The sequence below is a fragment of the Alexandromys fortis genome, unplaced genomic scaffold (genome assembly GCF_014885135.2).
Source record: "Alexandromys fortis isolate MF-2015 unplaced genomic scaffold, M_Fortis_MF-2015_v1.1 scaffold_297, whole genome shotgun sequence".
Lineage (NCBI taxonomy): Eukaryota > Metazoa > Chordata > Mammalia > Rodentia > Cricetidae > Alexandromys > Alexandromys fortis.
In genome coordinates, this window is record NW_026068220.1 from 589,393 (window position 1) to 606,415 (window position 17,023).

Sequence of the window (17,023 nt, forward strand, 5' to 3'; positions counted from 1 at the left end):
TATATATAAATAAAACATGCTCAGTCTGTATAGAGCTACTTGGATGTATGCTTTTAGGGCTGCCCATTCATTATTGGCCAAGAAGCTGGTGTCATCTCCCATGGGAAAAATTATTTCTCCTACTCTTAGCACCCCTTAGTTGTCTATAGTTCCTTACGTAGGGTTGAGGCCCTGTGGTCTTTCTCCTGTACAACTGTTATCCTTGTTCAGCTCATACTGTAGAAAGTCATGTTAATGAATCTTCATGGGCCTCATAGACGGTATTAGAAGACATAGTCTCATAGCAAATTCTGCTATCCTCTGGCTCACAGTCCTTCCATCCCTTCTTCCATAATGTTCCCTGAGCACTGGATATAGGAATTATGCGCTAGCTATAGCCACTGACATGGAGCTCCACAATCTGCCTTTTCATTGGTTGTAGTTTTATGTAATAGTCTCTGTCTTTTGCAAAGAGAAGTTTCCTTGATGTGGAGAAATGACTACACTTATCTGTGGGAATAAGGACAAAATTTAGAATGTAGTTAAGATTACGCTGATCTAGCAAAATCATAGCTGCATGTTCTCCAATATCTATAACTTTACACAAGTCTTGCATAGTTGCCTAGGTTTCCAGTATCAAGCATGATGTGCCTCTTACTGACAAGGTCTTAAATCCAAATAGGGAATACTTGGTTATGGCCAAGGTATATGCTCCACCTCTGCATTCTTCATGTTATCGTATTGTGCTGGTTGTTCTTGTCTATAGGTATCTCTCCTAGTCAGTGTTCTGTCGCTTTGGAGAGACACCATGACCTCAACAACTCTTCTAAAGGAAAACATTTAATTGGGACTTGTGTAGTTTCATAGGTTCAGTCCATTATCATGATGGCAGAAAACATGGTGGTTCATAGGGAGACATAGTTCTGTAGAAGTAGCTGACAGTTCTACACCCTGAACCACAGGCAGCTAGAAGAGTTAACAAGGCACTGATCTGGCTTGGATTTCTGAAACTTCAAAGCCCACCACCAGTGACACACTTTATCCTACAAGGCTACACCTTGAACTCCTAGCAAGAGCAAACCTCCCAATCCTAAGTAACACTACTCCCTGATGACCAAGCTTTCAAATATATGATCTTATGAGAGCCATCCTTATTCAAACCACCACAGTGTCCTAGCTGGTAGGACTGTTGGTTGCTTCCCTCCTTCGCACACTTGCATTGTACCTTCTAATGGTATGAAGACTAGCCCTTATGGAAGAGGCATTCATGTCAGCTTCACCTTAGAGTCCCACAAAGCCAATACATGCAGTAGGATCAAAAACCCATTGCCATTGTTCTTGAGTTCTCAGTAGTTCTCCTTGTACACTATGTTCAGCAAGACCGGTTTTATCCCGGGCTTTTATCAGACCCAGGCCAGCTGGCCTTGGTGAGTTCCCAATAGAACATCCCCATTGTCTCAGTGTGTGGGTGTACTCCTCACAGTCCTGAGTTCCTTGCTCATGCTCTCTCTCCTTCTGCTCCTGATTTGGACCTTGAGATTTCTGTCCTGTGCTCCAATGTGAGTCTCTGTCTCCTTTCATCACCTGATGAAGGTTAATATTCTGGAGGATGCCTATATGTTTTTCTTTGAGTTCTCCTTTTTTAGCTTCTCTAGGATCACTAATTATAAGCTCAATGTCCTTTGTTTATGGCTAGAAACCAAATATGACTGAGTACATCCCATATTCCTCTTTTTGGGTCTGCCTTACCTCACTCAGTATAGTGTTTTCAATTTCCATCCATTTGTATGCAAAATTCAAGTAGTCCTTGTTTTTTACTGCTGAGTAGTACTCTAATATGTATATATTCCATACTTTCTTCATCCATTCTTCAATTGAAGAGCATCTAGGTTGTTTCCAGGTTCTGGTTATTACAAACAATGCTGCTATGAAAATAGTAGAGCATATGTTTTTATTGTATGATAAGGCCATTCTTGGGTATATTCCCAAGAGTGCTATTGCTGGGTCCATGGGTAGGTTGATCCCAAATTTTCTGAGAAACTGCCACACGGCTTTCCAAAGTGGTTGCACAAGTTTGCATTCCCACCAGCAATGGATGAGTTTACCCCTTTCTCCACAACCTCTCCAGCAAAGGCTATCATTGGTGTTTTTGATTTTAGCCATTCTGACAGGTGTAAGATGGTATCTTAAAGTTGTCTTGATTTGCATTTCCCTGATCGCTAAGGAAGTTGAGCATGACCTTAGGTGTCTTTTGGCCATTTGAACTTCTTCTGTTGAGAGATCTCTGTTCAGCTCAGTGCCCCATTTTATAATTGGGTTGATTAGCCTTTTACGGTCTAGTTTCTTGAGTTCTTTATATATTTTGGAGATCAGTCCTTTGTCAGTTGCAGGGTTGGTGAAGATCTTCTCCCAGTCAGTGGGTTGTCTTTGTGTCTTAGTGACAGTGTCCTTTGCTTTACAGAAGCTTCTCAGTCTCAGGAGGTCCCATTTATTCAATGAGGCCCTTAATGTCTGTGCTGCCGGGGTTATACGTAGGAAGTGGTCTCCTGTGCCAATGTGTTGTAGAGTACTTCCCACTTTCTCTTCTATCAGGTTCATTATGTTTGGGCTGATATTGAGGTCTTTAATCCATTTGGACTTGAGTTTTGTGCATGGTGATAGATATGGGTCTATTTTCATTCTTCTACAGGTTGACATCCAGGTCTGCCAGCACAATTTGATGAAGATGCTCTCTTTTTTACATTGTATACTTTTAGCTCCTTTATTGAAAATCAGGTGTTCATAGGTTTGTGGGTTAATGTCAGGGTCTTCTATTTGATTCCATTGGTCAACTTCTCTGTTTTTATGCCAATACCAGGCTGTTTTCAATACTGTAGCTCTGTAGTAGAGTTTGAAGTCAGGGATGGTAATGCCTCCAGAAGATCCTTTATTGTATAAGATTGTTTTGGCTATCCTGGGCTTTTTGTTTTTCCATATAAACTTGATTATTGTCTTCTCCAGATCTGTGAAGAATTTTGATGGGGATTGCATTGCTTTTGGTAGAATTGCCATTTTTACTATGTTGATCCTCCCAATCCAAGAGCAGGGGAGATCCTTCCATTTTCTGGTGTCCTCTTCAATTTCTTTCTTCAAAGATTTAAAGTTCTTGTCATATATATCTTTCACTTGCTTGCTCAGAGTTACCACAAGATATTTTATGCTATTTGTGGCTATCGTGAAACATGATGTTTCTCTGGTTTCCCTCTCTGTTTCCTTATCCTTAGTGTAGAGGAAGGCCACTGATTTTTTGGAGTTGATCTTGTATTCTTTCACATTACTAAAGGTGTTTATCAGCTGTAGGAGTTCTTTGTTGGAGTTTTTGGGGTCGCTTATGTATACTATAATATCATCTGCAAATAACAAAAGCTTAAATTCTTCCTTTCCAATAAGAATCCCCTTGATCCCCTTATGTTGTCTTATTGCTATTGCTAGAACTTCAAGTACTATATTGAAGAGGTATGGAGAGTGGACATCCTTGTTGTGTTCCTGAATTTAGTGGGATGGCTTTGAGTTTTTCTCCATTTAATTTAATGTTAGCTGTCGGCTTGCTTAGATAGCTTTTATTATATTTAGGTATGACCCTTGTATCCCTAATCTCTCCAAGACCTTTATCATAAAAGGGTGTGGAATTTTGTCAAATGCTTTTTCAGCATCTAATGAAATGATCATATGGTTTTTTCTTTCAGTTTATTTTTATGGTGGATTACATTGATAGATTTGCATATGTTGAACCAGTCTAAGTTTAGGATGTCCACATAAATTATTCTAATTTCATCACATCAACATCTTCTTTGTTCATTATGTTTCCTTTATTGAAAATATATTTTCCTCACATAATACCCTGATTAGTTTCCCCTCTCACTACCCTTCCCAGTTCCCTGTATCTCCCTCCCATCCAGATCCACTCCCTATCTGTGTTTCTCCAGAAAAAGGCTTCTAAAGGATAATGACAAAATAAAATAGATACAATAAAAACGAACACATTAAAGCCAGACAAGAAAAATGAACAGGAGAAAAGAACCCAAGAAAAGGAACAAGAAACTGAGACCCAATAATTCACACATTCAATAATCCCATAAAAACACTGAACTGGAAGCCATAATACACTTGCAGAGGATGATTCAGACCCATACAGGCACTGTGCAGGCTATCGCGGCTTCCATGTGCACACATTAGCTTTGGTCATGTTTTTTTAGATGGCCTTGTTTTCTTGGTGTCCTCCATCCACTCTAGCTCTTACACCCTTTCCTCTTCTTCTTCCAAGGGATTATCTGAGCCCTGAGGAAAGGAAATTGATGGAAACATCCCATTTAGGGCTGAGTGTTGCAAAGTCTGTCACTCTTTATATAATATCAGGCTGGGGATCTCTGTATTTGTTTCCATCTGATGCAGGAGGAAGCTTCTCCAGTGATGACTGAGGAAAACATATGAGTATAGCCGAGTGTCATTAGGATTCATTATATGTTAAAATGGTATGCCCTGGGCAGTCTAGTCTCTGATTCTTGGTAACCCTACCAGGGTCAGTTATAAGTACCATATCTTGGAATGAGCCTTAAGTTAAATCAGTTATTGGTTTGTTACTCCAACCAGCTTTGTGCCTGTGCTATCATTGCCCTAACATATCTTGCAGATAGGACACCATTAGGGATCGTTTGTGACTGGCTTGGTGTTTATGTCTGTCTTGTGGTGGATTTAAGGTATTTTCCTGTACCAATGGCTGTAGAACATAGGGATGAAAACTCTATGTAGGTACTAGCTCAACATATGCATCTTCAGTGGGTGGTGTAGGTGTTATTTTCAGCAATGGGGCCTTACCATCAGTTTGACCTCTTTAGCTAATAACTCAACTATTAGTGAGCCAATTCTGGAACTGGAAGCTTCATTTGGTGATGTCAGGATGGCCAGTCAGAACTCTGTCTTCCCCACTATTTAGCAATTTCATTTAGATCACCTTCAGCCTTCCTATGTGTATATATTTTAGAAAGCTTCTACTATATCAGCTTTCCATATAGTAGTCCTCCTCAAATGGCCTTTAATTTCAATTGTCTCACACACATTCCTTCCCTTCTCCCCCCTCCACTCCCTGTCCCCATTTGATACCTCCATTCCAGTCCCCCTTAATCCTTTGATAATTCTTTATTACAAGTTTTCTCTGTACCCTCTAGTTGCTTGCTCCTCACCTAACCTCTATAGTTGGATGGATTAGGGATTATTACTGGCTTAACTGCTAATATCCACATATAAAGGAATGCACACTATATTTGGCCTTCCAAATCAGAGAAACCTCACTCAGAATGAATTTTTCCCAGTTACATCCATTTATCTGTGATTGTAATGATTTCGGTTTTCTTTAAGTGAGTAATATCGCATTTTATCTTTTCATTCATAGACAGAGACCTAGTTTGTTCCCAGATTAGAGCATCAAAGAATATTCATTCTATAGTATGATGAACCATCCTTTGGATATATGCCCAAGAATGCTATAGATTCATCTTGGGGAAGATCAATTTCAACCTCTCTGAGGAATTATCACACTAATTTCCATACTGGTTGTATAAGTGTGCACTACCACCAGCAATGGAAGAGTGCTTCTTGTAGTCCACATCCTTGCAACATTAAATTTTGCTACCTTTATTGATCTTAGCTATTCTGATAGGTGTATGCAGAAATATCAAAGTATTTTGATTTTCATTTTCCTAATGGTTAAGGACATTGAACATTTACGTGTCTCTTAGCCATTAAAGTTTCCTCTTCTGGAAATTCCCTGCTTATAATTGTAGCCAGCTTTAAATTGGGTTATTTGTCTTCTTAATATCTAGTTTTTTAAGTTATTTATATATTTTGGATATTGGCCCATTTTGGATGTGTGTTTAGTAAAAATCTTTTGCTTTCTGTTGGCTGCAACTTTGTCTGGATGATAGTATCCTTTGTCTTATAGAAGCTCTTCAGTTTCATGAAGTACCATTAATTAATTATTTGTTGATCTTGGTGTCTGCATTAACAATGTTCTGTTTAGGAAGTCATCTCCTATGCCAGTGAGTTTAAGGCAATTCCCTTGAATAGCTATTTCTCTTCTATCAGATTTAGTGTATATAATTTTATGTTGAGGTTTAGATTTTGATTCATTTAGACTTTGATTTATTTACAATTGTGTTGTGTGTGGGATAATAAGTATGGATATGTTTGGATTCTTCTATGTGCATCCAGGTTGACAAGCGCCATTATTTGAAGATGTTATGTTTTTCTACTGTGTAGTTCTGACTTCTTTATAAAAAAAATCAGGTGTTCCTTGAACACATTAGCTCAGGAGACCACTTACTAAATATAATCCCCATAGCACAGACACTGAGAGAAACAATTAATAAATAGGGCCTCCTAAAACCGAGAAGCTTCTATAAAACAAAAGACACTGTCAAAAAGACAAAATGGCAAAATGACAAAATGGGAAAAGATCTTCACAAACCCCATATCAGACAAAGGGCTGATTTCCAAAATATACAAAGAACTCAAGAAATTAGAAATCAAAAGAACAAATAATCCAATTTTTAAAAAATGGAGTATAGACATAAACAGAGAACTCTCAACAAAGAAAGGAATCTAAAATGGCTAAAAGACACTTAAGGAAATGTTCAGCATCCTTAGTCATCAGAGAAATGCAAATAAAAACAACTCTGAGATTCCATCTTACACCTGTAAGAATGGCCAAGATCAAAAACACTGATGACAACTTATGCTCAAGAGGATGTGGGGCAAAGGTAACACTTCTGCATTGCTGGTGGGAATGCAAGCTGGTACAGCAGCTTTGGATATCAGTATGATGATTTCTCAGAAAATTAGGAAACAATCTTCCTTCAAGACCCAGCAATACCACTTTTGGGTATACACCCAAAGGTTTCTCAATCATACCACAAGGACATATGCTCAACTATATTCATACAGCATTGTTTGTCATAGCCAGAACCTGGAAACAACCTAAATACCCCTTGACTAAAAAAGTGGCACATTTATACTATACAACAGAAAATAAATGGCATCTTGAAATATGAGGGGAAATGCATAGACCTAGAAATCATTTTGAGTGAGGTAAACCAGACCCCCAAAGACAAATATCATATATACTTACTCATAAGTGGCTTTTAGACATAAAGCAAAGAAAACCATCCCACAAATCACAATCCCAGAGAACCTAGACAACAATGAGGACCCTAAGAGACACATACATGGATCTAATATACATGGGAAGTAGAAAAAGACAAAATCTCCTGAGTAAATTGGGAGCATGGGGAGAGGAGAGAAGGGGAGAAGAGTGGAAGGGAAGGGAGAAGAGAAAAAATGTACAGCTCAATAAAATCAATAAAAAATTTAAAGAGAAAAAATCAGGAGTTTATAGGTATATTGATTTATGTATATGTCTTCAATTCTATTTAATTGTTCAACCTGCTTGTTTTTTGTGCCAATATTGTATACAATTTTTTAATGTATCTCTGTAGTAATACTTGAAATTGGTGATAGTGATACCTCAGTTCTTTTGTTATTCAAAGTTATTTTAGCTGTCTTGGGTTTTTTGTTGCTGTTTTTCCATGTGAAGCTGAAAATTTTCCTTTTAAGATATGTAATGAAGTAAGTTGGAGTTCTGTGGGGCTTGCATTCAATCTGTGGATTGCTTTCGGTCGAATAGATACTTTTAATGTTAATCCTGCTGATCCATGAACATGGGAGATCTTTCATCTTTTGATATCTTCTTCAAATTTTTACTCTAAAACTTAAAGTTTGTCTCATGCAAATCTTTCACCTGCTTACGTAACGTTACCCCAGGATATTTTTTTTATTATTATTTGAAGCCATTGCAAAGGGTGTTGTTTCCTTGATTTCTTTTTCTTTTTGTGTATCAATTTATCATCCAGCTATTTTACTGAAAGTATTTATCAGGTTCCCTGGTAGAATTTTTAGGATTACTTATGGATATTATTGTATCATCTGTAAATAAAGATATTTTGACTTCTTCCTTTCCAATTTGTATCTCATCTCCTTGATCTCCTTCGGTTGTCTTATTGCTCTCACTAAGAATTCATGTACCATACTGAATAAATATAGAGAGTGGACAACTTTGTCTTGTTCTTGATTTAGTGGAATTGCTTTGAGTTTCTTTCCATGAGTTGATGTTGGCTGTGGGCTTGTTGTAAACTGCCTTTATTTATAAGGAGATATCCTTTATGTCCCTTATCTCTCCAAGACTTTTATAATGAAGGTTTATTGAATTTTGTCAAAGACATTTTTTTATCTACTAATGCGTTTATATTGTTTTTTTGTCTTTCAGTCTATTATGTGTCAGATTACATTTATCACTTTTTTATGTTGAATCATCCCTGCATCTCTGAGATGAAGCTTATTTGATAATAGTGGACAATCTTTTAGATGTGCTCTTAGGTTCAGTTTTAAAGGATTTTTTTTAATAATTTTGTATCTATGTTCATAAGGGAAATTGTCTTTCATCATTGACACTTTATGTGGTTTAGGTATCAGGGTAGCTGTCGCCTCATAAAATGAATTGGGCAATGATCCTTCTGTTTCTATTTTCTGGAATAATTTAAAGAGTATTGGCATTAACTCTTTTTTGAAAGCCTGGTAAAATTCTGCACTAAAACCATCTGCCCATGGGCAGTTTTAGTTGGAAGACGTTTTTTATTATTCTTATTGAGCTATACATTTTTCTACTCTCCCCTCTCTTCCTCTGCCTCCCCTGGAAGACTCTTAGTAATTGCTTCTGTTTCACTAGATGCTATAGATCTGTTTAAATTTCATGTCTGACATTGATTTTTTTTTCCTTTGGTAAGTGGTATATATGCAGAAAATTATCCATTTCTTTTGGTAGAGTACAGGTTTTAAAAGTATAACCTTACCTCACTGTTTATTTTTATATTCTTCTCTTCATTTCTAACTTGGATTCTCTCTCTCTCTCTCTCTCTCTCTCTCTCTCTCTCTCTCTCTCTCTCCGCCTGTTATTTGGTTTGGATAAGTGTTTGCCAATTTTATTGACTGTGCCAAAGGACTAACTATTTGTTTCATTGATTCTTTATAGTCTTCTCTTTGTTTCTATTTTATTGATTTCACCAATTGATGTTTTTATTTTTTGTTGTCTACTCCATTTGGGTGTGAATTCTTCTTTTTGAACTAGAGCTTTCAGGTGTGGTGTGAAGATCTCTGAACATCTTATGTTGGTACTTAGTGTTATGAACTTGCCTCCTAGAACCTTCTTCATTGTGTCACAAATTTGTGTATGCTGTACATTCATTTTCATTCAATTCTAGACAGTCTTTAATCTCTTTTATGACTCATTTTCCACTCAGTAGAGAGTTGTTCAATTCTTAAGAGTTTGTAAGCCTTCTGTTGCTCTGTTGCTGTTGATCTCCTCATTAATCCATAGTGGTCAGATAGGATGCAGTATATCATTCCAATTTTATTGCATCTCTTGAGATTTTCTTTGTGCCATGAGAAAATGACATGAAAAGGTGATATGAAAGTTCCATGAGGTGATGAAGAAAGTATGTTCTTTTTTTTTTTTTTTTTTTTTTTTTTTGGTTTTTCGAGACAGGGTTTCTCTGTGGCTTTGGAGCCTGTCCTGGCACTAGCTCTGTAGACCAGGCAGGTCTCGAACTCACAGAGATCCGCCTGCCTCTGCCTCCCGAGTGCTGGGATTAAAGGCGTGTGCCACCACCACCCGGCAGAAAGTATGTTCTTTTGTGTTTGGGTGGAATGTCCTGTAGATAACTGTTTCATGTATTTGGTTTATAACATCTGTTAATTCCAGCATTTCTCTGTTTAGTTTTTTGCTGGATGACTTGTTTCTGACAAGGGTAGGATGCTAAAGTCTCCCACTAACCGTATGTGAGGGTCAATACATGACTTAAGCTGTAGTAGTATTTCTTTTACAAATTTAGGTGCACTTGTGTTTGGGGCATAGATGTTAAAATCCTCTTGGATTTTTCCTTCCTAATAAGTATGTAGTATCCTTCTCCATATCTTTTGATTAGTTTTGGTTTGAAGTCTATTTGTGAGATATTAAAGCAACTATATGAGCTTGCTTCTTAGCTCCATTTGCTAAGACGATCTTCTCCATTCTCTTATTATGGGAAAAAGTCTTAATGTTAAGGTGTGTTTTTTATGTAGCAGAAGAATGCATCTTCTTTTTTCTTTTTCTTTTTTTTTACATTCATCCTGTTAGTCTGTGCCTTTTTATTGGGTAATTGAGACCACCGATATTGAGTGATATTAATGAGCATTGTTTGTTGATTCCTGTTATTATTTTCGGGTATTTTTTTGTGTGTACCTTTTGATTTATGGGTCTGAGACTATTTATTCCGAGGGTTTTCTTTAATAACTCTATTTATTTCTTCTTTAAGAACCCCTATCACATTTATAAAGACTATTTTAACATCCTTTTTTTTCCTTCAGTGATGCTGGGATACTCAGGATCTACTGTGGTGGGTGGTTGGTCTCTAGTGAACACATTGTACTGGGTGATATTGAGTGTATTTACACGGGCATTTAGGATTGTGAAGATGTGATTCTAGGTGCTAAAATCTGGTCTTGCATTTGTTAGATGGGCGTTTTGGTCTTTGGTTTCTGTTGACATCTCTGGTAGAGTGGGGAGTTCCAGGTGAAAGATGTCTTCCTGGGTATTAGGGGCTAACACCTAGGAATGGATTCCAGGTGGGGGCGGTTGTTGAAGGGGATCAGTGGGAGAGAGAAAAGCATCAGGATCTGCTTAGTTCCCTGGGAATGGGGACAGATAGTGAAAAGACCACAGCAGAAGGTCTACTACACAGTTGGGATGAGATTGCTAACTGAACATGGAGAAATGGAGGAAAACGTGACTCTGCAGTCAGCCTGCCTGCTTCCCAATCCAGAATGTCCCCTGTGTTTCCAGGGATTGCCTGTCTGAGTTAGAGGATAGTGTAAAGCAATGGGTTGGGGGAAGGGTGGTTAAAAGGGGAAGATTTGTGTGATCCAATGAAAGTAGGGCCTTGCTGGGGAGCTCAGCAGGTGTTCCACTTCAGAGTTGGGGATGAGGCTGGGGATTGGATTTGAAGAAACAAGGGGAGAAATGAAATCTGCAGTTAACCTCCATGCTTCCCTAGTCATCAAAAATGATTTTTTATTTTCCTCGTAATACTTATCTAGCTGCTAGAAATAGCTTTGCAAGGAGAGATTGATTAAACAGGAGTTTTCATTCCTCACTTCAACTTTTCTTTTTGCACTTCCCTGCAAACAATATCTTTACCTGTGTTACCTGAGTTCTTTATTCTGCAACCGTGCCCATTGGGCCTTGTTTTGCCCTAGGCTTTGTCTTGTGCCTGCAGTTTTTCAGGAAGGAGGATACATCTAGTTCAGGGCTTCTGCTTGAGAAAGGAACTACAGACCTCTGTCCTAGCATGTTGATGGTTTTGTGGGGTGATCTTTGGCTGTTGGAGAGAACATTGTCAGCTCAGATGAGAACATTTCATTTAAACCATATATGTACATTTCTGCACAGACTTACATTATTGTATCGCTTTTTAGGTAAATAGTTAATAATATGGTTCCTTGCAACTTTTCAGACATGCTTACTGTTATTTTTACCACATTGCCTTCCTCTTTTTGGTTTACCTCCCTCCCCCTAATTAAAGCTCTGATTTTCCCATTTCCAAGACCACATTACTTGTAACCTGTTATCTCCCTCTCTGTTGCCTTCCTATCCTGCAATGTTTCCTTTTTTATCTTCCTGTTTTCTAACTTTGCTCCAGGATCAAAATAAATTCTGTTTTAAAAAGTTTAATAAAAAAATTACCTTATATTCACACACCCCTCTTCTCTCTGCCTCTCTCTCTTTCTTTGCCTTTTGGTGCAAAAAACAAAGTTGGAATGAGGGTTACTTTCACCATGTGCAGAAAATTTCATAGACTCTAACAGAGATGGAAACTAGTGTAGAGGTTAGATGCACAGTGGCAATTTACATACTAGGGCAACTGGTCTATGAAGCTGTCTGAATTAGGAACCATAGCAGAAAGCCTCATTAAGAAAGAATAAAAACTGGTGTGGAAGTGTCAGCCTCTCTCTGTCTTGTTAGCTGCTGTGCCTATAGTTTCTGATTTCTTTTTCAATAGAAAACAATTAAACTGTTGTCTTATTTTTTTGGAATTTCTTCTGAGCATGCCAAAGATACAGTGAGAAAGTAGAGAGGAACTGAAACTGGCTCGTTGATGAACTGTCAAATGGAGTCTCAAAGGAGAGGCAAAAAGATTAAAATTTAAGGATGGAGTTAAAAATACTTCATTTTCATTTGGATTTCTCTATACTTTTGAGAAGGAAATGAATATTTGTGAGGCCTGTATTTTAGTAGTGAAACATGCCCCAGCCCCTGTGCTCAGTCTCCATCACAGTCTATGGCACACACACCTCTGATTTTTCAGGAGGACTTAGAGAAACAAATGCTCACCTCCCAGCCTCTGCGAATGTTAGATTTATAAGGTTAACAGGTCACTCGCTTCTGAGGCTTGTATCAGAACTGGCTTTTAAACATGAAAGAACTTTTAAGTATAACACTTATCCGTAAGTTATAAGATTCTGAAACTAGTCTTCAGTGGAAAAGCAGATGTTCTTTGAGATGTGGCTGTATTGTAATAGACAATAAGGTGCTCTTTGTGTAAGTGCCATGAGAGAGATGCTTGCAGAAGGTCATATGGAGTGCTCATGTGGGGCCAAGGTTAGCTTATAAAACTACACGTAACAGTGAAGAAACATAAGTGAGAAAAAAAATCTACATAAATTTTTGTATTTTAATTTTTTTCTTTACATTTGTATGTGTGCCCACCATGTGTGGATGTGTGTGTTTGTGTGTGTCTGTGCAGTGTGTGTGTACTATGTGGGTATATGTATGTGTGTGTATTTGTGTCTGTCTATGCGGTGTATGTGTGTGTTTGTATGCATGTCTGTGCAGTGTGTGTGCGATTTGCAGTACGTATGGGTGTGTATGGTGTGTGTATGTATGGTATGTGTGTGTCTGTGTGCTGTGTGTGTATATGTAGGGTGTGTGTGTTGTGCCCAAATTACAACCCCCAGAAGGAGACCACCAGAGAGGCCCAGACTGTAGTAAGCAAGGTTTATTTAGCATAATACGAACTAGTTCAGAACCCCTGTCTCCAACACCCCGTTGTAACAAGGTAGAGAGTGGAGTTGTGTTTCCTTTGCGGAGTTAGTCTTTTAAAGTTATAACTACAAAGAGGCCTTTTGAAGCTGCTTTGTCATGGGTGCAAGGTCTTTTGCTCTGTCTCATCTTACTGTGTCAGTTAATTCTTTGTTCTTAGAGCAAGACCACGTTTATCAGATTGTACCAGGTGGCAAGGCATAATTTCTCAGGTAGGAGGGGGGAAGGTCACTATCTTCTTCGGAAAACATTCTGCTAAGAAATTTCTTCTCGCCTCTTTGAGAATAAGGGGTGAGAGTCTTACAGTGTGTGTGTGTATATGTGTATGTGTGTGTTTGTGCCTTGTGTCTGTGTGTGCATGTATATGGTGTGTGTGTCTGCATGTCTGTGCAGTGTGTGTGTGTACAGTGTATGTATGTGTATGTGTGGTATGGTGTGTATCTGTGTATGTGTGTTTGTTTGTCTATGCAGTATGTTTGTGTTTGTGTGTGTATGTGTCTGTGTGATGTGTGTGTATATGGTGTGTGTATGTGCATGTGTGTGTCTGTGTGGTGTGTGTATGTGTGTCTGTGCGGTGTGGGTGTGTGTTTGTGTGTATGTATATGTGTCTGTGTGGTGTGTGTATGTGTGTGTGTATGGTGTATGTATTTCTGTCTGCGTGGTGTGTGTGTGTACGGTGTGTGTGTATGTGTGTGTGTATGTATGTGTGTTTGTCTGCATGTGTCATGGCATACCTGTGGCAATCATAAGATCATTTTTGGGAGTCCATTCTCTCCTTCTATCATGTAGGTCCTTGGGATCAATCTCAGGTCATCTTGGTGGCAAGGACCTTTACCTACAGAGCCATCCTATTAGCCAAAGATTTTTTTTTTGTTTTGAGTAAATATCTTAATAATAATTAATAATAATTTTAGCTGAAAAATGGTTTTAGAATGAGTAATAAATTCTTTAGATAATATGTAACTTTAATCTGTGAGACAAAGAGAGTGATATGGCTGAATTAAATGAGGAAGTTCTTAATAACTTACCACCTTTGTGTAAAATTCTCCTTCCTCAGAATAAAAGCTTGAAGAACAAATTGTTGTCTGGAAGCAAGCTGTGTGGGATGCATGCAGAAGAGGTGAGTAAATACGACCTTTAACAAGGGCACCTGGTTAAAATTATTATTGAATTAAATCTTGTGTAATCTGAAGAACTAATGGCTTTTCCCCTAACACAAATGAAATACTGGATGCAAAATAAAATACATTTTAGTTTTAGTTTTGTATGTATCTAGTTATTCCAAATGAAAACGTAAAAATGTACCCAATGCCATGTTCATAAAATGAATTTCTAAGACCTATCTCATTGTATGAACCAATTCTTCCCAGTAGGAAATTATCAGATGCCCACTGTATTTTTCTTCAGCTTTGTGACATTTATATGCTATCAGCAAAATTCCTGGGATTATATTAGTTTACCAGGTAGGTAAACCGACCTGCTTGTTCTATTTTCTGAGCAACTAGATTTTCTCATATATTACTCATAGATTTCTCATATATTATATATTAATAATTAAGTAACAGTGAAGTTTATAAGTAAGTGAAGTTTAAAGACAAGAGACACAAGCTCCTGTACCCCAGGGATACTTAGATAGCATACATGAAGAAAAAGTCATCCACTGAAAATCCCATAAATTATAAGGAATAGACAAAGAAGCATTTCCACTTCAGGAAGATCTGATGTCTATGAAAAATGGGACGGAATGAAGCTTAAGAGAAGAACAATGACTTTACAGTTTGAAAGTTGAGTCCCCCCACAAGGGGTCCAGAAGGGAGACTGAGAGCTGCACAAACAGGTCCATCATTGCCTAACTATGAAAATTCTTCACTTCCCATATGTTACAAATGCCTTTCCCACCACCTTTCTATAGATGGAAAAGGGGAGTTAGGAAAAACACAATTTCCCTTACTCTCCTGCTTGGAAGAACAAGGTCACATGCTTAGGCAATATGAGAGCTCAAAATATATTCTAAGACAAAGCCATTATCAAGAACTCTCTACCTCAAACTGCATGAGATATGATCATTTGGAGACTAAGTTTCAGATAGATAGATAGATAGATAGATAGATAGATAGATAGATAGATAGATATAGATATATTATTCAATATATATTTGAATGAAATATGCTGTAATTTAGCATATATACATATGGATGGTATATGGATATATGTATATATCCATCCATATGTGTGTATGTATATATATGCATACATATATACAAACATACATACACAATGGATAGAAAGCTTTAAGACATAGAAAGTAAGTGTTGATTCTCTATAGAAAGTAAAATAGAACTGGTTCGTTTGTAGATCTGACACAAGGAAGGGCTTCATTTCATCGCATTTTGCTCTGTTTGGACAGAAATCAGCATAACCTTGTTCATATTATTGGGATTGTTGAAACAGGATAAATGAGCATTGGGATAGTTTTGAATACTGTGATATAGAGTGGTGTTTGGAATACCAGCACCTGGGCTATAGGACAGGAAGATCAAGAGTTCAAGGTCACTCTCACCTACTGATTCTTGAGGGAGACCTGAGCCACTCAAGAGTCTATCTCAAGAACCAACAACAGAGAAGGGGAAATATCTGTATAACAGTTACATTGTACATGTTATCAGATCCCTCCAAAACTCAAGTACAGTGCAGAAAGGGGCACTAAAAGTATCACTGGTGTTTAGAAAATTAAAGAGTTCCTCCATTTACAGTTTATCCTCTTCATTCAAGAATGTTCCTGTTTTCCCTCAGCTCAGTGAAAATTAAATCTTATTTGTTCATAGTTGTGTTCTTTATGTTATTTCCTTAATGGTTAAAATGCAGTTAAGTTCATATAATTTATTCATTTTGCCGTATCTTGTAAAATATTTATAGAATAATATCAGAGCTCAGTATTCTGGATTAAAAGGGTAATGTTTACACTGTCAAAATAGTATTTTAGAATAATATGCACAAAATTTTATTATTTGATTCATCATTATTTCTTAAAAAAATAGCAATCTTTTGTGCTGGGGACTAGCTGAAAGCAGGTCATCATCTCGGCCATGAGCTCTCGGCTCTGTACCCACACAGAAATGAAACACACTGTGATTTGGCATAGAAGACCGTGTAATGTGGCTTTTCCTGGGGAGATGTGAACAAATATGTATTCACTGCACATAGAGAACTAGAAGCAGAATGAATAGAGACAGCTGCATCTCTGGAATCCTCACCACAGCATGGGAAACAGCTCATGAAAGCTGCATCTATCTCTCTGGCTTTGCTGCACAACCAAAGACAACTTAGTGAGTTAGAGATTCCCCTCTACCCCGAAATCACCACTGTTTCTATGACCTTGTTCAACACTGCCAGGAGTCTTCTAAGTTCCTGGGCTTCCTGGGCATATTGAACGATAATTAGCTTCCTGAGTCTTCAGAGCCTGCCTCCTCCCAGAGCTGATGTTTCAATCCGGAGAAAATAGTTATACTACAAACATTAAAAACTGCAAACCCAACACCATCTGCCATAGCTACCATTATTATTTCATAAAGGGAAAGTTATTTGAATATAAATGTGTAGGAAGGAATCTCAGATTAGACAATTATCTCCTAAATGAGACTGAGGAGCTAGAATGTTCTGTCATGGCTGCCTACATCCCCCTCATTGTTTCTCCTAGCTACCATTGTCATTATCTCAGCTTTAATTAGTTCATGCACATGCAGACACTCCATGACCTTCATGATCTTCATGACCTGATATTTGGAATTGTATTTACAATTAGCAATATAGTAAAAATAAAAT

At 37.7% G+C, this 17,023-nt stretch overlaps 1 protein-coding gene across 1 annotated transcript in view; it reads left to right on the forward strand.

Moving 5' to 3' along the window:
• The window catches only part of Luzp2 (leucine zipper protein 2), a 196,701-nt gene that overhangs the window by 88,956 nt on the left and 90,722 nt on the right, over positions 1–17,023 (forward strand). Inside the window, exon 5 of the mRNA XM_050130544.1 lies at positions 14,259–14,321. Coding sequence (XP_049986501.1) covers positions 14,259–14,321 — 63 coding nt within the window. The remainder of the gene's footprint in view (positions 1–14,258; positions 14,322–17,023) is intronic.